Raw genomic sequence first — 22,287 nt, 5'->3', positions numbered from 1 at the left:
GTTCTTGGAACTACTCTACGGGACTTATCGATTTGTAATTTTGTGATGAGTGCCGGGACAGAAAAGAGTTTGATTTATTTTCAATATTATTAATCTACTTTTTCTTTGATTTTATGTTTTAAATTTATTAAACTTTTACACTAAATTTTATTAGCAGCGTCACTCCTGGTTCCGGCTGTCATCTGGCAATACTGCACTTTTCCTGCTGCCCCATCTGGCCACCCTGGCTCATTAGTTTTTTGTTTATGTTGGGTTGTCGGAAAAGTCGGCTGTTTTCCCGTGCGTCCGTCTGCCATGAAAAGCTGCTAAAAAGCTAAATATAAAAATCAGCGCAGCGCACACGTTCGGCTGGCTGCATTGTTTTCCATTTTAATGGGAAATTATGTGAGTGCGAGTCAGGAAAACGCATCTTGTGTGTACATATATATATAAGTATGTAACTGCGCCCGTTTGTTCGTGTGCGCGCGTGTGTGTGCTCTTGTGTGCATGGTGCAATGGAAAAGTGATTATTATAAATGAAAATCAGTGAAATGTGTAAGTGTGGCACCGCAAACGCTTTGAACTTTTTCATTTTCATGTTTTCACCTCGTCTTCTCTTCTCCTCCACCACCCCCGCACTCCCCCTTGCAGACAAGCAACTCCCACTTGTACGTGTGTAAGGCAGAAGGGTGTTTTGCATTCGTGTGCGTGCCAGTTAAAAGACTTTGAATTTCATCGCCGGAGGATATTAGTGTCGACCGACGGGTGTATAAATACGCAATAGCCCCTAATATGCAGGCAAGTCCATTAATTACGCCAAAGGTCAAAGGTTAGGCACGCAGCCAGGACCCAAGGAGCAATAATAATAATAATGTTGTAAGAAGGCGGCGAGAGAGAGAGAGAGCTGGTGTTTTGGTGTGAGTGCGTGGTAGAACAAAGAGGACGAAAAACACGGCCAATCGAATTCGCCGCAAGGCGAATGAAGCTAAAACCCAGAAATTGAAGGAAAAACAAAAGGATTATAATCTTACTGTAACTGATTCAACTAAAGACTGCCATATAAGCTAAATATTAGAAGCCATAACCATGTCTGCCGCGGAACTTGAGGCGGAGGCTGCCGGCCAGGAGCAGAAGCCCCAACAACAACATCAGCAGCAACAGCCGCAGGGCGAGCAAACACACACAAACACTGCCATCAATGAAAATCAACAGACCACAACAAACAACTACAACAACAATGTGGATACGGAAGCCCAGCTACAGATGCAGATGCACCAGGATCCGCAGCAGCAGGAGATCGAGGGCAACAGCAACAATGGGATCTCGGGACTCGGTCTCAGCCTGATGAACTCCTCGCCGCCGCCGCACAGCTACCGACACTCGCGGGCCTATCGCCACTTCAAGAACCCGCCGCAGCCCCACATGTGCATCCGCACCACCACGGAGTCCGGCGAGGAGCTCTTCATCAACGTCCTCAGCTGGACGCGCATTGTGATACCGCAGGAGCCCAGCGATCCCATTCCGCTCTACGGCGGCATGCGGGTAAGTGTTCTAATTCTGATCAGAGACGAAAGATCCCTGAAGCCCATGCATGTATTAAGACCTGAGAATATATTTGAAGTTGTCAGTGCTTTTTTAATTCACATTTTTTGTATTTTTGACAGGTGCCTCCTGGCAGTCCGCGGAGTCCTCCCATCGTCTTTGCCGTGATGGCCAATCCAGAGGTGCTCAAGGATTCAGGGCGACACAGCAAAGATCCCGAGGAGCGGCGAGCCATGGTGGAGCTGATGTGCGACTTTGTGGAGGCTATGAATCCAGGCGTCAAACTAGTCAGGTATTATTATAATCTAACTAACTAGTAGTTAATTTGTGACATTCTCAAATACCAAAATTGACATGTTACTTTCATCCCCTCAGAAACGCCGTAATACTCAAGGACCGCGACATATCGGGCGAGCTGAAGGACGTGTGGAATGCCGTGCAGGCGCAGCGCGATCGCGAGCGGGAGGAGCAGATGATGCAGCAGCGCCAGCAGCAGCACTACCAGAACATCACCACGCAGCAGATGTTTCCCAAGTCTCCGGATGCGGTTCGGGCGGCTAGTGCTGGTGCTGCAATGAACGAGGCCAGCTCGCCCCCAGGTCATCTCTCTGAGCCGCTGCTGGCAGAGCACGGCAATGGCAATGGCAACGGGAATGGCAATGGGAATGGCATCACCCTGGCCGTCTTTGCCCAGCAACTGGACAACAAGGTGGCCAGCGAGCAGGCGGAACAGCAGGAGCAACCTGCATTAGTGGAGGAGGCTTGCGTGGATCAAACAGATGCGGGCAGCTCAGCAAATGCAGCAGCACCTGTGCTGGACACTCAGGCCGTGGCGGTGGAGGCAACCGAGCCAGAGGTAAAGGTTGCTCCACCGGCAGTCACCAATGGTGCCAGCACACCCACATCCAGCATCTCAACGCCCCCACCAGCATCAGCCACCTCAACTCCACCCAGTCCAACTCCAGCCCTTGCAGCTGCTTCTGCTCCCGTTCCCGTTGCCACGCCAACTCCTCCGCCCGCTGCTCCCGCCAAAAAAGAGAAACTGGGCGGCTTCTTGCCCAACGGCTGCATCTTCCCGCGCTTCAAGAACAACAAGCACAAGGACAAGGACGGCAGTCACAAGGAGGGCAAGAGCAAAGAGAAGACCCTGCTGAATGCGCTGAAGAAGAGCAAGGACAAGAAGGTGGCGCCCAGTGAGCAGCCGGCAGAGAAGGCCACCGCCGCGTCGGACAACGGAACCACGCAGTACGAGAAGAACTGCATCAACAATCTGGAGTGCGAGGTGCAGAAGCTGGATCTGAACAGCGGCAGCAACGGCGACAACAGCATGTTCATCAAGCTGAAAGTTTCGTCGGCCAATGCCACAGCAGCGGCAGCGGCGGCCAAGTAGAGATAATCCTGAATTTACACAAAAACACACAACAAAAATCTCGTAGGTAAGTGGGAGTTAGGAGGCGGCCATCGCCAGTGAAATGGGTCACTGCGTCAGCACTTAGGGCTTAGAGTCGTGGCTAGAGTCGCGTGTAGCATAACAAGATTTATATATATATATACAGAAGATATATACACTCACACACCCGTTTGCAACGTTGGTCAATTTTTTGGATAGCCACTCAGAAGCAGAAGCAGATGCAGAAGCAGAACCAGAACCAGGACTAGATGAACTAACAGTTGTGCCATGCTCCAGCTCATAGACATTTTGTAGACAGACGACAGCGCTTCTCCCAGGATCTTCCCCGGCATTTAACTGACAAAACGATAAACGTATTTACATAGTTCAATATATGTATGATTCGCATACAGTTTGCCTTATATACAACAAGCCCAGAAGAGCGACAGAGCCTAGCAAGAACCAGTTGATAAGTGTATTTAACACGTACTCAATCGAAAGAAATTCATGCGCCAAAAGAACATCCCAGCACACCACCACATCTTAGACTACTACCAGCTCCATTCCCAGATTGTCTCATCACATCATCATCGGGAAGCACCCACCTGACATTTCCCAGTCCATATCCGTGCAAAAGTATTAGGAAACTTCGCAGATCCGAGACCCTAACCCTGGATCGATTGATCTCCACGCTTTGAAGTTGAGGAGGGAGTTTTTTAAAGCCGGCTCTCAGTGCCACAACTAACTTATGTACCTTACAGTATACAGATCCGCCAAGTCGCTATTATGTTTTATTTTTTAAAGTTTAACTTTAGTTCCTCCTATTGGGTAACGACGTCTTTCTATTTATTTTCCGTGCGTGCTTGTTGTGTTGTAATTGAAACTGTTGGAATGTTTAACCTTTTACTGTGTTTATTGTTTATGTGCTAACCCGATCCCTCAACTTCAAAGGAAACCACACACGACTCATACATTATAGAGAGTAAACCACTAGAATTCGCATAAATATTCGGGAAACTCACTAAGAAAGCAAAAAGAGGGGAAAACAAAAGTTTCAACTGCAATATCGGACTGAACAATGCTGCCATATGAAAATATACACGTGTAACGACTTTGTATATAAAGTTAGCCACATATTTCCATAAAAGAACGAAGTTTCAATTGTGATTCAATCGAAAATCTAATTTTGTTTCCACATCGAAGAACTCTATTGAAGAACTCGAAACACAAAACACAACGTATACCGAATAAAATATAATTTTGTTTGCTAGGAAAACCTCACGTAAGCAGAAGTACCAACTTATATTCTTTATTTTAAAGGTGCCATACAGGTAGAGTGTATGAGAATTAATCAAAATTGATTGCATCCAATTGGCATTACACTTGCACCCAGAGTTTCCTTAATTGTGAGTTGGAACGCAAAGAACCCTAAGGTATATGCTAGTTTTAACTGGTTGTAAATGAGAGAAATGCTCGTATATAATTAGTATTTAATTGAAGCACGAACCCAGCAACAGAAACAGCAACCACATAACACTATGAATACAAATTACACTAGTTTAAGATTCGAGTCTTCTAAGCGGAGAGCAAAAAGCAATAATTTTACTTGAAAAGAGAGACCGGGCAAGGAAATTATAATGGAAATGCGTGTGGGGCAGGTGACACCAGTAGGGGTGTGCCGGAAAAAGCCTAGAAGTTCGGACCCCTAGGACCAAAGTGTATCAGTAACAGAGATGAGGTACCTTTGCTCACCCTAACCCCCGAGATGTCTAGAGTTTTCCGGAACACCCCGAAGAACGTCTACGACAAGGAAACACACCATCTTGCGGTTGAAAAGCCCCTAAATAAGAAACACACATTTTTATATGTATATGTATGTAATAATTAAAGATCGTATTTGACAAAAGTGTAGTTGGAGCTGCGATTTATTTGCGAAGGATTTCAATAAATATGTGGACTAATGTTTTGCTACTTTCTACAGAACGACCTATACAACGGAGGCGGTCCATAGATGCAATGGACCTGCCAAAGATGCACAAGGATCTCTGCGTCTTACTCATCCTTGTTGTTGATGGCCCGCAGACGCTCGAGCTCGGCACGCTCCTCCTTGTTGCGCAACAAGGGGACGTTGTAGTCGAAGGCGTAGAAGAATCCCTTGGGCTCGCCGGTCTCCTCGGGCCCTGGCACGTAGGGCTGCTCCTCGTGGACGTAGGGCTTGATCTCGTCCTCGGTGGGCTGGTAGCGGCCCTCCTGCTGGTACTCAGCGGCATAGGGATCGGGATTGTGTCCGGCGGCGGCGGCCAGCTCGCCCCACAGCTTGAAGTGCTCCTCCTCGGCCTTCAGCACGGCGGGCGTCTTGGTGGCCGGCAGCTTGAGGTGCGCCGGTCGGTTGTCCTCCACATGGAAGCCGGTCTTGTCGGCATAGTAGTTGGCCACAAAGTCACGGCCATGCGGTTGGACATACTTGTAGGAACCGGTCACGGTGCCCGCCTGATCGCGCTTCTCGTTCTTGCCCTGGTTCCAGTCCCTGTAGCCGTAGGCGAACTGACCCAGACCATCCTGGCCGTGGTACTGGTGCGCGTCGTAGTGCTCCTCCACATAGTCCTCGGGGTGCTCGATCACGCGACCCATGTACACGAACTGACCCTGCTCGTTGCGAGCCTCGGGCAGAGGATTCTCACCGGTCTTCGGGGCATACTCGATGTCGCCAATGCCCCGCAGCTGGGCGCTGTTCAGGAACTGCTGAGCCTCCTCGGGGGAGATGTTGATCTTGAAGATGTTCTCGCCGCTGGCTAGGGTGGCCTAAAATGGAAAGAATATCACATTAAGACAAGCATGGGATTGTGGATCAAATGTTCTGGCCAATTTAACGCGCTACACGGCTAAGGAGAGGAGATCACAAAAACCCGAAGATGATGTCATATCGTGGATTAAAGTCTCATCTCGCATGTAACCCGTGTTTGCTTAACTTTTGCACATTGTATAACTTTTATATTTGCACTTTGCGATCACAGTTGACATTTATAGAGAGTCACAACCCGGACTTAATTGAATGGTTCGGCTCTATTCATAGACGCTCGTAAATATCAGCCTAATTATGCAAATTCTCTGCATTTACCAGCAACAGGGCAGCCAAGATGAAGCACTTCATTGTGGATTCCGGTCGAAATATGAGTTATAAGTTGGGTTGGGAGTTTATATCCAGGTATCGCTACGTTTTCGCTGTTCTGCAGTTGGCGGGCTACTAATAACTGAGTCTTAGCAGCCTCTGCTTATATACTAACTTTCAACTCGGCTCTGGGTATTGTTGTTTTTCGCGTTTTGCATAAATCTGAATGAAGATGTGCTGGGCTGTGTGTCTCACTGACCAGCAGACTGAGCTTCGCCCGTCCGGTTTCTTACTCAGCTTTAGAACCCCAATCTCGTATCCCACAGCCAGTGGCGGCAATTTGAAGTTCATTATCGACGTCGCTCAAATTCGCACTTCTCACACTCGAGCTGCGGATATATTTTCAGGGGGATGCGGAGACAACTATGAAAAGCATCATTAATTGTATGCTTGCCGCTCGGTCAATTAGTTATCTAATAGCTTTGTGGTCTACCCATCTTTGGCTGCCTTTTTCAGAACCCTTTTCGACCCGCTTCAAGTGGCACTTTCAGAGCTCGTTGGCTGTCAGAGTCGAGTATCTCAAAGATACTTTTGTGCCTCGCGGAATTCACTGCTCAGCCTGGCGTATTCGGCGGTTGGATTTCTCGAATCTGGTTTGGATTATCTTATCTTGATGCTTGGGCTATGCTTTTAGTTCAGAAATCTACATATTATGGGTGCCAGAATTAAAAAAAGGTTACTTTTCTGTATAGTCCTATACTACTTTTTCTGTTTTTATATTTTTATCTTTGCAGCCTAGGTACCCCCTATTCGAACCTCGGGATCCCCACCTTTTACCCTAACCACTTGGCTTTGATTTATTTACAATTAAGCATCTTTGAGCGACTCAATCACTTTTTATTTTAATGCACAGTTTACTGCTACGGGCTTAACTTCGGCCCCGGGTTTCCTGTAGATCGGCGGAAGCTTTCTGTTTAGACATGCACCAAGCACCTGAGATCCATCCGCACTGCATAATTAGACGCGGTGTGAGCACAACAGAGGATCCGATCAAGTGTCAGTTCAATAAGCCCGCCTCGAGTGTAATTAGAGCCCACGGATCTTGGACTTTCGGGAAGGGTTTTCGGTTTCGATCGTGCCAGAGCCCAGCGCTTGAAAGCCGCTTATTAGGCGATTACAAGGCCAACTGCGCAGTTGCCAGTTTACAAAATGACTTAACTATTTAAATAACAAACACGCTTCACGTTCCAGGCTGGGTCCGTAAACATCTTCAATCTGCGGATTGCGCCGGCTGCAACAGTCTATTTTGAAAGTCAAGCGTATCGAAATCCAAAGCGCCACATCATCACCTCGCCGGTAGTATCATCGCCCCATAGGTAGTATCTTCATCACCTGTTGCCGAGTGTTTCCCGCTGTGTTTTGGGATCTTTTGGCTATTTTTAAAGCAGACTAGGGGCGAGCCAATCCGAGATAGAATTTTGTTGGTTCCAAATACTAAAGAGCTTTGGAACAACAAAGGTTCTGGGTTATTCATGATTCACCAACTGGTTAGTCCGTCCAACTTATGTGGCAAAAACATAGCCCCTGACGTCCCAGCAATTTTGCTACTCTGTTGTTTCATTCAGTTATTTTGTTATTCTGGTGAATTCTGGAACCCGCTTCAAAACAAATAAACAAACTAGACTCTTATTATATGGAAAACTCATTGATTCATTCTTAAGCCTGCCACTTTGTTATTGAATTCCAATTGATGATGCCAATGTCTAAATAAAAACGCAGACCTAATTTCAACCAAAAATCAGGTTTTCTGGGCCTGTATTAAATTTTGGCTGATAATTATTTATAATATATTGTTATTTTTTGCTGCCTTCGAAATATCAAATAATTGCGTATGATAAATGACGCTGCTGACGTCGTTGTTGATGGCGATCGTGCTGTGGGAAACAGATGAAATGTCAATTAAATTTGCATTTATATTTTCGATTAAAGCTCTAAGAGTGACCTATGGCAGTCTATCTTACTTCCTCATGGTTTATAGGAAAATTATTTAAAAGAGCAGCAAGGGGATAGCTGCTGTTGGAGAAGAACTTCTCCGCCAAGTCAGTCGTCAGGTTTCCAAAGGCAACATCCCATGCCTACTACCACAAGATCCTCCTCCTTGGGCACTAGATACCCAAGATCCCGCAGTGGGCTTACAGGAAGGTGATCGGAGGTGGGGTTCTTGATCACGCTCATCAGTTTCAGGAAGGGGGCCTCCTTGGATCGAACATTTAATGACTGAACAATTCGTCTGGGAATTAAGATCATGGCGGTTTTTTATGCCTTTGGTTCTAAATATCAATGTGACTGTTCCTAAGAATGATGCCGGATAAGATGTAACGGAGATTATTTTATTAGATCTTGCCAAATAAATTCATTATAAAAGCACTTAAGATCCAGCTTAAAGTCAGTTAAGAAGCTAGTTTTATAATTTACGCTCTATCTGACCCTAAGTTAGTATACTTTTGTGTCGCCGAATTTGTTCTGGATTCATAAAATCGTAGCATACTTTTTGCTAGGATAACGATATACCAACATTTATCCCGCTTATGTCTTGGAAAAATATGATACATTTTTGAATCTCTTTTTTTTCCACCAAGTCCCCCACATCAAGTTTTCCACACCTGAGGAATGAGATAGGAGGATAGGTCAATCTGAAAGACATCCGTAGTAGTAATCCTCCTCCAGATCAGCATCTTCAAGAAGCTGTTTCTCTCAGTGGCGAAATCTCAATGACCTCCTCATCCCGAAATAACAATAAATTTAACACAAAAATAATTAAAGATTATATTTGTTTTACAGTTTATTTAATAAAGAACTAGTGATGATTGCATTTAGGTGAATAGTGTTCTAGCTTGTTGATAAAGTGGGTTTCTAATAAACGTTTGTTTTTTTTTAATTTTTCACATAAATTACAACTGCCAAAAAAGATCTTCAAAAGATTTTTGAAAAAGCGGTTAAAATTAACGTCCCACAACAACCAGCCCATGTCAGCCATTCCCAGGGTTGCCTCACCGACTAATCGATAGCCGTCCCTGTGCTGCCATCACTAGATCACTCTCTGGCTCTGGTCACACTGTCTGGAAACCAAAAGCCCAAAAATAATTAAAGAATTTAGTAATTCTAATTATAATTAAGCCCCGTCAGCTACGCAAAGCCAGTGCGTAACCAAGCCGCGATTACTTTCGACATTTTGCCATCGAAATCATGGTAGTGTTGGAGTCGGAGAAGGTAAGGCGATAGAGGGCAAGCCGCATGGTTCCGATTTCGATTTCGGCTGAGCCGTGGCAGGAACAACAAGAACAGGGTTGTTGCACAAGAGGGGAGGCGACAGTCGAGCGGAAAAGTGTGCAGTTGGCGTGGCATCATCCTCATTGTGTTCATCGTTTCCTTTTTGTTCCCCCCGAAATCATTTCGCGCACAATTATGGCTAATTATTAATCGCTACTTGCACGCTGTTGCCTACGTCATAGCTAGCGCTCTCTCTGTCTGTCTCTATCCAGCTGTCTCGCTCTCGCGGTCACTCGCTCTCTTTCCACTCCTCGCATTTGCATACCACCGTTTCCACTGCTCTCTCTCTCTCTCGCTTCTCTCTTGGCTGGAATTTGTCAAGACATATCGCGCGCGTGTGTGTGTGGGTTTCTGTTTCTGTTTGCTACATAAATAGGCGAAGCAGAGAGGCAACAAGAGTGAATTACTGCAATTAGGCAGTCGCGAAACAACAGTTAAATCATATTTCTGTCGGCCATTGCAGTCGCAGCCGCGAGCATCGCCAATAAACCGTTGGTTCCTCTCCTTTCCACTTTCCACCTCCTTTCTCTGCCGTTTTTTCAGTTAAACGCGCCGCTGCTTTGAACTCGCACACGCAGTCTCGAATCTTAGCCGCAACAAAGAAAACCGAAAAATATTAAAAATAAATTGAAAACTCTTTAACGCAACTCTTAAACATCAATTCCAATTCTTTCAATCTCAACAGGCAATCTGTGTTTTTATGTCAAATACGTGCGCGTGTGTGTGTGTGCTGTAATTCCATCGCCACTTTCGATTCGGAGTTTGCTAGGAACATTTGTTCGACTTTTTTCTAGTAGCCCCGCCCCCAAAGGGAATCAGGACATACTCCACATACACTTACACCCCGAACAACCAGTCAATACCAACAAGTTTAACGAGTTTTTGTATTATCATTACTTAGTTATTTGGTTAATAAAACAAGTGAAAAGCGAACTGCAGGGAAGATATCAAGAAACAATCCGAAATCCACACACACTCGAACAGAAATCAAAAGCTTCGCTCTCTCGCACACACACGCACCTCCACCACCACAACAACTATCACAAACACCACGACAGACCAGAGAGCGAGGGAGAGCGGCAAGTGAATCACGGCGAATCTGATCCGAATCCTCTCCGGGAAGCGGGAACCGAAAAAGAACTGATCCTACCATCAAACGCATCCAATAAACACGGCCGCCAACATGCAGAGCGACTTTCACAGAATGAAGAACTTTGCCAATCCCAAGTCCATGTTCAAAGTAATACTCTCAGTGCGCCTGTCGCCAAGCCAAGCTAATCTAATCTCTTGAATCCCATCCTCGATCTCTTTGTGTTATCTTCCTCTCGAGCAGACCAGCGCCCCCAGCAGCGAGCCGGGTCGTCCGGAACCACCCACTCCGGCTGCCGTTCCCGCCAAGGCCGAGGTCAAGGAGGTCAAGCCCAAGGAGGATGCCCAGGAGGCTGGTGAGCCCGCAGGAAACACTGCGCCCACCAATGCGGCTGCCCCTGCCGCCGGCGACGATGCCGTGCGCACCGAGCACCTGTTCAAACACCCGCTCATGAACGTCTGGACCCTGTGGTACCTGGAAAACGATCGGTCCAAGTCCTGGGAGGACATGCAGAACGAGATCACCAGCTTCGACACCGTCGAGGACTTCTGGAGCCTGTACAACCACATCAAGCCGCCATCAGAGATCAAAGTGGGCAGTGACTACTCGCTCTTCAAGAAGAACATTCGGTGGGTTTTCCTTTGTATTATTAATGAGATATACCTTATTGACTGATTTCTCTAATTCAGTCCCATGTGGGAGGATGCTGCCAACAAGCAGGGCGGTCGATGGGTCATCACACTGAACAAGAGCTCCAAGAGCGATCTGGATAACCTATGGCTAGATGTGGTAAGTATACATAAGAACAACACTATCGTTAATCCGTGAGTTGTTATTTGTACTAAAAAAACTCACATAACTGTTTCGCCCATCTCCTATTAGATCATTATTATATTTTTTTTATGACTTACATACCATTCCATATTTCCCTTGCAGCTGCTTTGCCTGATTGGCGAGGCCTTCGATCACTCCGACCAGATCTGCGGGGCTGTCGTAAACATTCGCGCCAAGAGCAACAAGATATGTGAGTAGTCACACCCCAACTTCGTTTGAATTTCTTTGTTGAACGCCACCTGCCTTTTAGCCATTTGGACTGCCAACGGAAACAACGAGGAAGCCGCCCTGGAGATTGGCCACAAGCTGCGCGATGCCCTGCGTCTGGGACGCAACAACTCGCTGCAGTACCAGCTGCACAAGGACACGATGGTCAAGCAGGGCTCCAACGTCAAATCGATCTACACCTTGTAGGTCCGGCCTGCTCATCCCTCAGATCCCTCAGAGTTTAGTTAGTTTGTGTTGCCTTTATTTATGGTTATAAACAGCATCAGCGATTGATCGTAACTCTTGTCCAAGACCCGCGTAACGAAACCGAAGGAACCCATTTGTTATCAAAAATCGGCAAACATTAAATCGATCCGCTTTTTGTAGTCATTGTCAATAATGGAATTAACGGAAAAGTATAATAATAAAAATCTACACTAAAACCGGATAATGAACTTTGATCTTTTATTAAATTTGTGTCTGCTAATTTGGGTTTAACCAAAGAACCCCATTAATAGCTTTATAAAACACAAAAGTTAGTTACCGTGACTAATCAAAAACATTTTCAAATTTACGCGGGCTATTTTCTGTAAGTGACAATTGGTTAAAGTCCCCGCTAGTTATCGATAAAATGTTTTTATCTTGAATTAAATTATATATTTTGGAGGTTTGGTTCCTTGCTAGTTATCGATAAATAGGCTTGCGCCCTAACTTTAATTCTCCAAATTTCGATAATACAAGCCAATACTCAACCCATTTATCTATACTTAGCGTAGACTCAACCCGCCTCCACTTGAAAATTCAATCTAGGACACAAACCCATTTATCGATATATCGATACTTTAACATTCAGTATTAATCAGTATATAAATACCAGGTCCCGATAACGCCTATCGATAAAACCATCGACGTTTTCCCACCCCTAACAGACGGTAAAAAAACAAAAAATTTCCTGGCGAGCGGACGACCAATTTGCGAACGGAACACAAAGAGTAGCTTTTCACTCTGTGAAAATGGAAAAGCATCACCGCCTGCCGCTCGTGTGTGTGTCTGTTTCGAATCCATCCCCAAGCATATAGAACATGTGCGATTCCTGAGGGCGTAGAGTAGGTAAACAGCTCGGTGCTGGCCCAAAAATTACAAATTTCCAATCGCTCGCAACGACTTTCTTCGCGCATAAGCAAAGCGATATAATAATAGACCTACCAACACAAACAAGCGCTCGGCGCTGAGAGGAGAAATAAAAAGCAAGGAAAGGAGGGGAAAATAAAAGTGCAATAGATTCGGTTTACATTGTGCAAAAAATCGAAGTAGCCCCTGCCAACAGGGTCGCTAAAAATAAATGAAGACGGCGACAGCCTGTGTTTATCGTTGGAAATAAACAAATAACCAGCGGAGGAGAATCATAACAAAAGCGCAAGACCAGGCAGCATAAAGACAAAGGAGCTCCCGCTCTCGGGGTTGAAAACCCCCGCGAACCAGGATCGCACCGACTATGAGACACCCTGCCGTCTAGTTCACGGATAAAGCCACGAACAAAATGCCTTGCGACAACGCCAAAACCTCGGACATCGAGCATGTGGACTGGAACTCCAGTCAGCACTATGCAAATGTCAGGTGAGTGGGTTTTTACTTCATTCCGGGGTCTCGAGCGCCCTTGACACGGCCGAAAAAGAGAACCCTATAAAGTATTCAAGTTCACCACACAACAGCAGAAATAAGTGCAAGCACGCAACTGAAAAATCGTGGGACGGCTGACATTCTTCTTGGCATTGTCCATTGTTTATTTATAGCCAGGAAACGGACATGATTTAAATGTTTGATTGCCTGCCACTGGGGGAACGTGGTAATTAAGTTCTCAACGCAGATGGTAATTGCCAACCAGTCGAGCAGCCCAGCTGTCCATACTTCGAGCCAAATCCAGATAAGATACGGCCTTCAATGAAAACAAAAATACCCCACTTTTAGGCAGAAAATCACTCATTCCCAGAGGCTATTACTTTCACCTGCTCCGCCCGGCTATGGGTTCCTAATCTTATGCTCTGCACCAGCAGTTGAGATCTCAATCCAGCTAATCCGCACTTAGCACCTGCTAATGACAACCATTAAACATCGGCTAATATCATTGGTTTGCACTTACCATACTGGCTCTGAGCCGATCGGCGCCTCGATTGAAATGCAAATATGGGCTTTAGTTGGTTGGGGAGGTGACAAGTAGCTGACGCGAGGCGCCCCTTGCTATCTGGTGAAACAATTACGAATGCATAAGTACCCGCGATTTATTTATAAATTAGTCAGATGTGACGGTGGCGCATTAGGCATATTTTAATATATTTTAATGGAGCAACAAGAGTATGATGAGAAGATCAGTCAACTAGCAAGATATTGCAAGCGATCCAATACAATCCTATCCCTTATGTACCAACACCTGTAGAGAAGGCTTATATACGAAAATCCATAAAGCTTTATGTATTTCGGTTGATACTATCCATTTCCAAGCCAGAGTGTTATTTGGCCAACAAATATTCAAATATTATTAGTAGCCAACCTGTTTGTACCCGCGCGTGTGTGCTTGCGAAATGTGTTTTTAAAGGTCCATAAATATCTGTGGCTCTTGCGGGGCTTTAATTTATATACTTAGTGGTGTATGCTTGAGGAAAGCAGGCCTGTCAACACCCTCGTCGGGCTTATCACCCGGCCATTGCAAATCTAATCTGTCGTTGGAGTGTGTAAATGCGTCTCTCCGCTCAGCTGGTGCTTTTGTTGTTTCAGGTGTCGTGGTTAAATACCCATTGGCAGCTCCTGCTGCCTATGTGTGGCTTGGTCAATTACGATCAAATATTTGTCGAGCATGATGAAATTGTAAAACGGAGCGGGCGGAAAATACATGCGCCTGATAAGCACGGCTTTCCCCAAGTATCTGCCTCGCAGCCCGCAGTTCGCATGGGTTTTGCAAACAAAGCCGAAACATGGGGCATACCCCATTGGGCATAGCTTTTGCCCCAATTGGCCCGAACTTAAACCAGTTGGGGACTTAAAAATAAGTTTTACACAGCACAGAAATACGAAAAATAATGCGCAAAATATCAGAAAGCGATGGAACAAAGCGAAGCAGCGAAAACAAAGCGCTAAGCAGTTGAATTGGACCCCGCCTGACTCCCAAATCTCCCCTCCACCCGGGTCTTGGGTTCATGCGGAGATTACTCGTTCCATCTGGTGCGGAGCAGGAGGGGCGTGCCCTGTTCCGTTCTGGCGTGGAATTTAATAAAACGCGCTAATTTAGTTGTAATTAAAAGTGGGCACGGTCGGGCCATCAAGGCGGCTCGGAAGACTAAAACCTTACGCAAAAAACCCGGGAAGCCCTGAGATGAAAACCTTGGATAATTGTGCCATAAAAGACCTATTTTTGGGTCATACCCTATGGGGAATGGTTATGATTGTGGGTTTGGGTTTTTGTATTATCGCACTGCTCAAACATTAGTGGGTAATAACACACTTCTGAATACAAATAAGTATTACTAATTGCACAAATTCATATGTTAAATATTTTATTGATAAGAACACTTACATATAGGATCACTTTTCATATTTGTGCCTAATGATAGCTCTCATTGGATGGTAGGGACACAGAACTCCATATTAGATTAGCGAGTATCCGTATTCGGTTACCGAAAAGCAGCCGTTTCGGGGAACTTTCCACCGGCGGAACTTTGCCAGGGGCAGCACAAATTGCCATTAAAAACTACGATGAGCAGCGAATGCCCAACTGCAACTTGCACTTGAAACCCTAAACCCGAGAGCGAGAAGGTTTTTATTTTTAGTTTCGCTGAAATAAAGCACCTGCCTCGCGTTCTCCCTCCCCTACCTGGTAATGTGATAGCGCCTCATGTGTGTGCACGGCCAGTACCCACCTATATACCTTTGATATCGCCTAATCAAATTGTGGAGGGCAAAAAAGCAAGCAGAACAGAACAAAAGCGCCGATCAATAATTATTGTGAGAAATCTCTCCGAGGGCACTCGTCTCTGTCATTTCCTTTGTGCCTTGTGATCGACAGGAATTTACATATGCACAGAGTGTATCTGCGGATTCGAATCGACGTTTCCGTTCTAACTGAGTTGGAATACGTTGTGTTCAATGTCGAACAGGCAATTTGCCTCCCGAAAAGAGCCAGTTTCGGCCGAGTGCCTCCTGGAGGTGTGGATGCGAAAGGCCAGCCGGCGACTGTCTGCCGTCTGATGGAGTCGTAAAGAGTGCGGCTTACGCATGTCCTTAACCCGCAGAAGGGGCCAGGCCCCAAGAAAGGATAACGTGCCATCCCGCAGACAGACAAACAAGCGTACTTGCGCCTGTGTACTCCGTAAACCACTTCTGCCCCTGCGGTAGGCCGCAAACGCGTTCCATCGATCCAAGGCCAGTGGTCGATTGGCCCCAAAAAGCAGCGCAGGGCTGGAGTGAGGAGGACGTGTCCAGTTCCATGCCCATGACCATGTCGACAGCCACAACAAATGGGCTGGCAGAGCCTTTGGCTGCCATGTCCTTCGCCTCAATCACGCACTGGCTGCCTGAACTCTAAAAAGGATACGGGGACAGGCAGACAGACGGGCAGACACCGGTACTCAGATAGTGCAGATTGGCAGGGGGAAAAGCCACAGTGCACGCGGAGAAATAATGGTAAATAGTCGTTATTTTGTAGAAATAACTATTGCTACTCTGCCCACAAGAACCCCTTACTTTATTAGTACTAACTATTATACCTACGTTATAGAGATATTATATTGATGAAAATAGCCCTCTTGTTTCCAGAAATGTTATTGTTTTCAATAACTGAAAGTAGCTGAAAAGCGCATTTTTCGTATAAACTTTTAATATGAAATGACGATCGACCCAAAAATATCCTTTTCGCCATGTGCATTCATGAGGTCGAAAGTAAAAGTTTTTCGCCATCCACTCTGCGTTAGTTAGTTAGATTAGATACCCCGCCCCGGCCCTCCTGAGTGGGCGTGTGCCAGCCATAATGATAGGGCGGCCAGCGGGGCTAATTGCCTTGGCCATAAAGCAGCACCAGATTGCCGCAGTCCAAAGGAACCGCATCAGAACTTAATTGATATGTGTTCCTTCTGGGGAAGGGGTGCCAACGAGAATGTTCCCTTCTCACGGGGAAAGAAAAGGTACCACCACACTCATCATTTGTTCTATAATAATAATCGTAATTGTTAATTCTGTACACCATCATAGTTTTCTAAGAAATGGATCTAGACTGTTAGATACCATTTATCATAGCGTTGAGCCCAAAAGCATGGTGAGTGTATTTTTCTTTGAAAGTACCCTCGCAAAATACGAAAAAAGGCCTTTGCTGATTTTTAAGTTTTAGAAAAACATATATTCCGGGGAAAAGAAGTGCAAATATATTTCTGAGTAAATACCATCCAACGAAAGTGAGTGTTTTTCGCAGCTCGCCCAACGTGAGGTTGGGTGTTTTACACAATTCTGAACACTTCGGCTGTTGTGACTCATGGTACACACTCATTTTCGCTCATTCAAGCAGCGAGTGTCAATGACTTCTGTCAATTTCACTGGCATCAAGCTGCATCTGCTCATCGTTTATTTAAATTCATGCTTATAATGAACGAAAAGCGAGATATGGCTTCACATGCAATGCGATTTCATAAACACGGACGCAACGTTTTCCAGCGCTGAAAACAAACATAAATAAAAAAGTCGTTAAGATAAGAGCAATTCTCACACATCCACACGATTAACACATACTTAATGACTGCTTAATTCGATTATATTTTTAATTGAAGTTCTGATTACAGCGGGGAATAGTTAGAATGATTGCATTGTTCATAAGAGAGCTTATAAATATTCATTGAATGCGTTTGCAAGTTGGCTTGTTACATACGATTGAGTTGCCTGGTCAATTTATCAAATTCAATCAATTTTCCCATAAATAATGATGTAAAAATTCAGTTATATACATCGGTGATTATTGACTACAGCGGGTACGATAAATTATAAAACAAATAATACAAATTCGGATGAGAGGGCTGTGTTTCATTTCCGATCTTCGGTTTGATTTAGGGCTCTCGTGATGCTTTTAGAGCTGACAAAAAACATATTTCCAGGGTACAATTACATCTAAATGCGCACGAAATAGGGCAATATTTGGGTTTAAGGGCTCTAAAAGAAGACGTCACTAGAACAATGACCTAAGTACTCAGAACTTATTTGGCAGCTGTAACTGTATGGTTATTACAACTATAAAACTAATATCTCACATATGATGTAGTGACAAGACGCTAATCCTCCTGCAATCCCTTCCAGATTCGGATCGGGCAGCAGCCAGGCCTCGCAGAACAGCGGCGACATCTGCCGCATCTGCCACTGCGAGAGCGATCCGCAGAACCCGCTGCTCACGCCGTGCTACTGCTCCGGCAGCCTGAAGTACGTGCACCAGGCCTGCCTCCAGCAGTGGCTCACCGCCTCCGAGACCAACTCCTGCGAGCTCTGCAAATTCCCCTTCATCATGCACACCAAGATCAAGCCCTTCAACGAGGTAAGTTCTCTTCGTGACACCGCTGCTGAGTGCCCAGCTAATTTATTTCATTTTGTCTTTGCATTGTTTGGCTTCGGTTGGATTGGATTGGAATCGATTCGATTCGATTGGATTGGATTGGCAACTGCAGTGGCGCAGCCTTGACATCTCCGGCATCGAAAGGCGGCGGCTGTGCTGCTCGGTGCTGTTCCACTGTGCCGCCGCCCTGTGCGTCATCTGGTCGCTGTGTGTGCTCATCGAGCGGGCCGCCGACGATGTCCAGCGTGGCCTAATAGGTGCGGGGTGTTAGAGTACTCCGGGCTCTCGGCTTCTCGGGTTCGGGCATGTCAAACAACCGCTGAGCGAAATCCGTAATTTTATAATTGCCTGACCTGCCTGAACCCGGGCTCCCATTATATCTGCGACTGTGCACTCTACGGATTCTGATTACCGGTTTGCGCTTGCCATTTCAGACTGGCCCTTCTGGACAAAGCTGGCCGTCGTCACCGTGGGCCTCACCGGCGGCGTAGTCTTCATGTACATCCAGTGCAAGGCATATCTTCACCTCTGCCACCGCTGGAAGGCACGCAACAGGTCAATATCAAGGGTCACTGCTTGGGCATGTCATAAGTGCCAAGATTATGGCTCATTAGTTTGCTATTTTTGATCAGAAAATTCCGATGAGTAATATGTGATGATATGTAACCCAAAAATTAAGTGTTGAGTCAATGTTTCATGTAACATATATTTTTAAAAGTTGAATAAGATAGTTTTCATCTGAAAATTACGCTTAATAGGTTTTCCTAGATATTTAAGGAATTTTTCAAATGTGAGAAGTACTACTTGATGCATATAATTGGTGTAGGTTTCACTGTCGGAGAAATCGTAAGCAATTTGCAATTTTGTAGTCTGAAATAATTTATAATTTATGTATTTGTTATCCCATACAAAGGGATGAGTGTCTTATCTCTTTGTGTGCTAGAGACAAAGAAAAATAGCATTTCTAGTCAGCGGAGACAATCAGAAATCCGTGCTTAAAAATCAGTATTCTCTGTTGGATGAGCCCATTGTTAAACGTCTTGTTGGTAGTAGTCTAATACTTAATTGTCAGCGCACTCGTATGCGTTTCTGATTAATGCGGCTGAAGCTTCTGTATGCCAGATTTGGCTTTGAACTTTTATATTTTTAGTACCTTATATAGCAAAAATTACAACATCAATTAGGAGTACCTCTATGCGGATGCAATTCATCATTTTTCGCCAAATTGCAAATCAACCTTGTCTAGAGCAGGTTTTGTGTAAACAAATAAGATGTGATTAATGCAATTGCTACGGTTTATTATAGACAAATGTGTGCGAAAGATGGAATACTTTTGGTTTTAATGAGGAAATCTTCGATTTCGTTTTTATTTTTTAAATACCTATATATTTCTCATTCCTTTTCCGATTTCATTTTCAATTTTCGAAAACTTATACAAACGTGAAGTCACTTGCAATTAGTTAGAAAAAATCTATAAGAGCTGAGGTAATGAATGAGATAATGATTTGTTTGCTTGCTTAGGAAATTAAATGACTTAAAATATAACGTCAAATCATCAATAGGAGTTTTATTTTGTTTAAAAGTCATGAAAATCTGCTGATGATCTAACGTTTCCCTTACAGAATTCTGCTGATTCAGAATGCGCCGGAGAAGATTCACCCCCTGGCACCGCCATCCCCGGTGGCCGCCCATCATCAGCACTTCAGCGAGCCGCTGGCCCATGCTGGCCCGGCCAGCGGAGCGGTGGAGATCAATGCCAGCGGCGCGGCCGGAGCACACTGTGCCCACGAGGCGAGCTGTGCATCGATGGAGAGTGGGGGCGGCGCTGCGGGCTTGGGACTGCATCAGCAGATGCAACGTCTCCTGAACTCCTCGCCCCATCATATGCTGCAAATGGCCGCGGAACTGGAGGTGCCGCACAGCAGCAGCAGCGCCTGCACGCAGACGGAGGACGGACATGGCCACCAGCGGCACCAGCAGATGCAGCCGGGCGGCCAGCAAGTGGGCCAAGTGGCGGTGGCCGCCAACATCGAGTGCTCCCAGTCGCAGCACAACTACGACCGCGACTGGGCACTCGACGACGTTGTCTCACAGATCTCCTCATTCCGGCCCTGTCCCCAGGGATCGGGTAGCATGACGCCCTTCCACGATTCCATACACAACGTGCTGGAGCACTCGGAGGGCTCTAGTCGCGGCTCGGCCACGGACCTCTGTGCCGGATCGCGGCAGGATCTCAGTGCCAGCGGCATCTCCACGGACACGGGTCGCGAACATGCGCTGCAGTTGAGCAGCTTCAGTGGTGAGTGGTTGGGTGATCCTTCCCAATCCAAGCTACGCTAACCATGTATTTCCACAGGCAGTGGCGAGCACAAGGCACCCTCTATCAGCTCCGGTGTCTCGCATGCGGTGGCCAATGGTCTCGGTGGATTCGTCTATAAGCCGCACCAGACAAAGCGCTACTCCAACTCGTCCATCTTTCTGGAGAACCGCGATGTGCTGAGTGACCAGACCAGTGTGGGTCCAGACACCGCCGTGCATCCCTACGATTACAGCACGCCGCCAAAGATCGACTACCGCCACGCGGGCATGATGGGCGTGGACTTGCCCATTGGCTGTTGCACCACTGATTGTCTGGGGGGCCAGGTGCCCAAGGAGGAGCTGCGCCGCTTCTCGGATCCCAAGCTGAAGCCCGGCGAGGCGGACACCGTGCTGGATATTGATCTGCCCACATCGCCACTGTCGCCACCTGCCGCCTATGCATGCCAGCAGAAACAGCAGCGGGAGTCGTCCCATAAACATCCACATCCGCTTGTGATCTCCTCATCCTTTGACAGGGGCGTGGACGGGGTCAGTAGCAGCAAGAGCAGCAGGGGTCATGGTCATGCGGATGCCCAGGTGGATCGATCGCGGCTCAGCTTCAAGTCGTTGCCAAATCTCAGCAGCAGCTGCGAAAGCCTCCTCCAGAAGTGAGGGAGGACGAGTCCTGGCCAACTGGCCTGGATGTGATCCACTATGATCTGCGTGCGCTCTCTCACTCCCCTCACGAAGCCCTCTGCTCTCAAGTATTCACCGCTGGTCGACGGAGACCCCGAGATCCCCACAGACAGTAAAAAGGAAATACTATTTTTTATACCGCACACCAAGGGGCTTCAAAAGCCAGATCGTGGCCAGCGGCCCAACAAACCCTATGTTCTCCTCTTTATATAGCAAAGCCCATAAACAATTTGAGACTGCAATGATTAAAACAAAACACAAAACAAAGGAAATCTTAAGAGAAAAGAATATTTAGAAACCGGCAGATTACGTATCTAGATTTAGTCGCTAAATCGATGTATAGTTTATCCCGTATCCGTGTACTGCTATCATCCAGCCTCTCCGATCCCATGCATCCATGTCTACTAAGTTGTCCATGCCAAAAAGCCCAAAACCAACCAGAGACAGTAATTGTTTAGTCCCAGCGTAGGATTGTGTGTTTTGTTTCTTATCTTCTAAGTCAAATGAAATTTTAAAAAATTGATCTGTGATTAAGCGTCATTGAATATACATACATAACGTGCATAAGTGCAAGCAACAACATATTGACAGCAGCCGCAGCAGTAGAAAATGCCGAAAACAAAACATTTTTACTTAACAACAACTAAGATACAACCGACAACAGCAACATGACAACCACTAAAAGCTTTCTCGCGGTTAACAGCGAACGCGAAGTTGAGATACATCCGCATCTCGAGAGCGCGCTGAGAATTATGAATTAAAGCCGTTTTAGATATAGACATAGCCTAAACAGTAAATACTTATGATCGCTACGAGTTACGAGCATGAAAACCAATAAGAAACCAGAACGGGCAACTAAATTTTTTATTATGTATTAAATATTTAAATAAATATGTGCAAACAATTGATTAAACTAGATGAGAGGGTGTTCTTAATCGGGGCTTGGTTTTATATAGTATGTGAACTATACATATTGTTTAACTTTAAATTTTAAATATACTCATGCTAGAAAATATGAATAGAGGACCTTGAGAACTAAATCAGAAGATAATTTACCTTTCAATTATCAAAAAAAAAAAATCGTAGGAATGAGAACCCTGTGAAATCCCCTTCAGAAGGGTAACCAAAGTCAAGGACAAGGACGGGGAATGCAAATAAAGCCCCTTAAAAGCGAACATCCAGAAAAACCTGAAATGCAAATTAGGGCCGGAAGAGGGGGAAAACAATTTAAAACA

The 22,287-nt window shown here is 45.8% G+C and overlaps 4 protein-coding genes across 10 annotated transcripts; 3 read left to right on the top strand and 1 right to left on the bottom strand.

The window, feature by feature from the left end:
* The first annotated feature begins 237 nt into the window (after nt 1-237).
* LOC108030502 (uncharacterized) lies at nt 238-4,206 on the top strand. 2 transcript variants are annotated; one of them, XM_017103401.3, is made up of 5 exons: nt 238-534; nt 631-1,521; nt 1,644-1,813; nt 1,897-2,957; nt 3,131-4,206. In XM_017103401.3, the coding sequence occupies exons 2-4, from the start codon at nt 1,066-1,068 to the stop codon at nt 2,909-2,911; spliced, it is 1,641 nt and encodes a 546-aa protein (XP_016958890.1). In that variant the 5' UTR covers nt 238-534; nt 631-1,065; the 3' UTR covers nt 2,912-2,957; nt 3,131-4,206. The 2 variants fall into 2 exon arrangements, with proteins under 2 accessions (XP_016958890.1, XP_016958883.1); XM_017103394.3 differs by having other exon boundaries at nt 1,897-4,206.
* A 612-nt stretch (nt 4,207-4,818) lies between these two features.
* On the bottom strand, nt 4,819-6,279 carry LOC108030519 (uncharacterized). The gene is made up of 2 exons (XM_017103411.3): nt 6,030-6,279; nt 4,819-5,713 (listed from the first exon to the last, which is right to left on the bottom strand). The coding sequence occupies exons 1-2, from the start codon at nt 6,060-6,062 to the stop codon at nt 4,964-4,966; spliced, it is 783 nt and encodes a 260-aa protein (XP_016958900.1). The 5' UTR covers nt 6,063-6,279; the 3' UTR covers nt 4,819-4,963.
* A 2,827-nt stretch (nt 6,280-9,106) lies between these two features.
* LOC108030920 (eukaryotic translation initiation factor 4E1) lies at nt 9,107-11,932 on the top strand. 6 transcript variants are annotated; one of them, XM_044095096.2, is made up of 6 exons: nt 9,108-9,290; nt 10,252-10,590; nt 10,684-11,069; nt 11,130-11,229; nt 11,377-11,464; nt 11,525-11,932. In XM_044095096.2, the coding sequence occupies exons 2-6, from the start codon at nt 10,534-10,536 to the stop codon at nt 11,686-11,688; spliced, it is 795 nt and encodes a 264-aa protein (XP_043951031.1). In that variant the 5' UTR covers nt 9,108-9,290; nt 10,252-10,533; the 3' UTR covers nt 11,689-11,932. The 6 variants fall into 6 exon arrangements, with proteins under 6 accessions (XP_016959624.1, XP_043951031.1, XP_016959615.1 ...); XM_017104126.3 differs by having other exon boundaries at nt 10,036-10,590; XM_044095097.2 differs by lacking the exon at nt 9,108-9,290 and adding an exon at nt 9,521-9,841.
* Nucleotides 11,933-12,398: 466 nt separating this feature from the next.
* On the top strand, nt 12,399-21,968 carry LOC108030574 (uncharacterized). Its single transcript, XM_017103500.3, has 6 exons — nt 12,399-13,098; nt 17,809-18,040; nt 18,171-18,315; nt 18,493-18,613; nt 19,681-20,357; nt 20,415-21,968. Exons 1-6 carry the CDS (start codon nt 13,022-13,024, stop codon nt 21,026-21,028), a joined length of 1,866 nt encoding a protein of 621 aa, XP_016958989.1. The 5' UTR covers nt 12,399-13,021; the 3' UTR covers nt 21,029-21,968.
* Nucleotides 21,969-22,287: the final 319 nt, after the last annotated feature.

This window comes from Drosophila biarmipes, chromosome 3L (genome assembly GCF_025231255.1).
Source record: "Drosophila biarmipes strain raj3 chromosome 3L, RU_DBia_V1.1, whole genome shotgun sequence".
Lineage (NCBI taxonomy): Eukaryota > Metazoa > Arthropoda > Insecta > Diptera > Drosophilidae > Drosophila > Drosophila biarmipes.
Note: the sequence above shows the minus strand (reverse complement) of the source record. Positions and strands in the feature narration are given on the sequence as shown.

Coding starts and splice junctions, on each gene's coding strand:
- LOC108030502 (XM_017103401.3), top strand. CDS start 1,066: ATGTCTGCCGCGGAACTTGAGGCGGAGGCTGCCGGCCAGGAGCAGAAG. Junction 1,522..1,643: donor CGCTCTACGGCGGCATGCGG/GTAAGTGTTCTA, acceptor TATTTTTGACAG/GTGCCTCCTGGCAGTCCGCG. Junction 1,814..1,896: donor CCAGGCGTCAAACTAGTCAG/GTATTATTATAA, acceptor TCATCCCCTCAG/AAACGCCGTAATACTCAAGG.
- LOC108030519 (XM_017103411.3), bottom strand. CDS start 6,062: ATGAAGTGCTTCATCTTGGCTGCCCTGTTGCTG. Junction 5,714..6,029: donor TCTTGGCTGCCCTGTTGCTG/GTAAATGCAGAG, acceptor TTTCCATTTTAG/GCCACCCTAGCCAGCGGCGA.
- LOC108030574 (XM_017103500.3), top strand. CDS start 13,022: ATGCCTTGCGACAACGCCAAAACCTCGGACATCGAGCATGTGGACTGG. Junction 18,614..19,680: donor CGCTGGAAGGCACGCAACAG/GTCAATATCAAG, acceptor TTTCCCTTACAG/AATTCTGCTGATTCAGAATG. Junction 20,358..20,414: donor GCAGTTGAGCAGCTTCAGTG/GTGAGTGGTTGG, acceptor GTATTTCCACAG/GCAGTGGCGAGCACAAGGCA.
- LOC108030920 (XM_044095096.2), top strand. CDS start 10,534: ATGCAGAGCGACTTTCACAGAATGAAGAACTTTGCCAATCCCAAGTCC. Junction 10,591..10,683: donor ATCCCAAGTCCATGTTCAAA/GTAATACTCTCA, acceptor CCTCTCGAGCAG/ACCAGCGCCCCCAGCAGCGA. Junction 11,070..11,129: donor CTCTTCAAGAAGAACATTCG/GTGGGTTTTCCT, acceptor TCTCTAATTCAG/TCCCATGTGGGAGGATGCTG.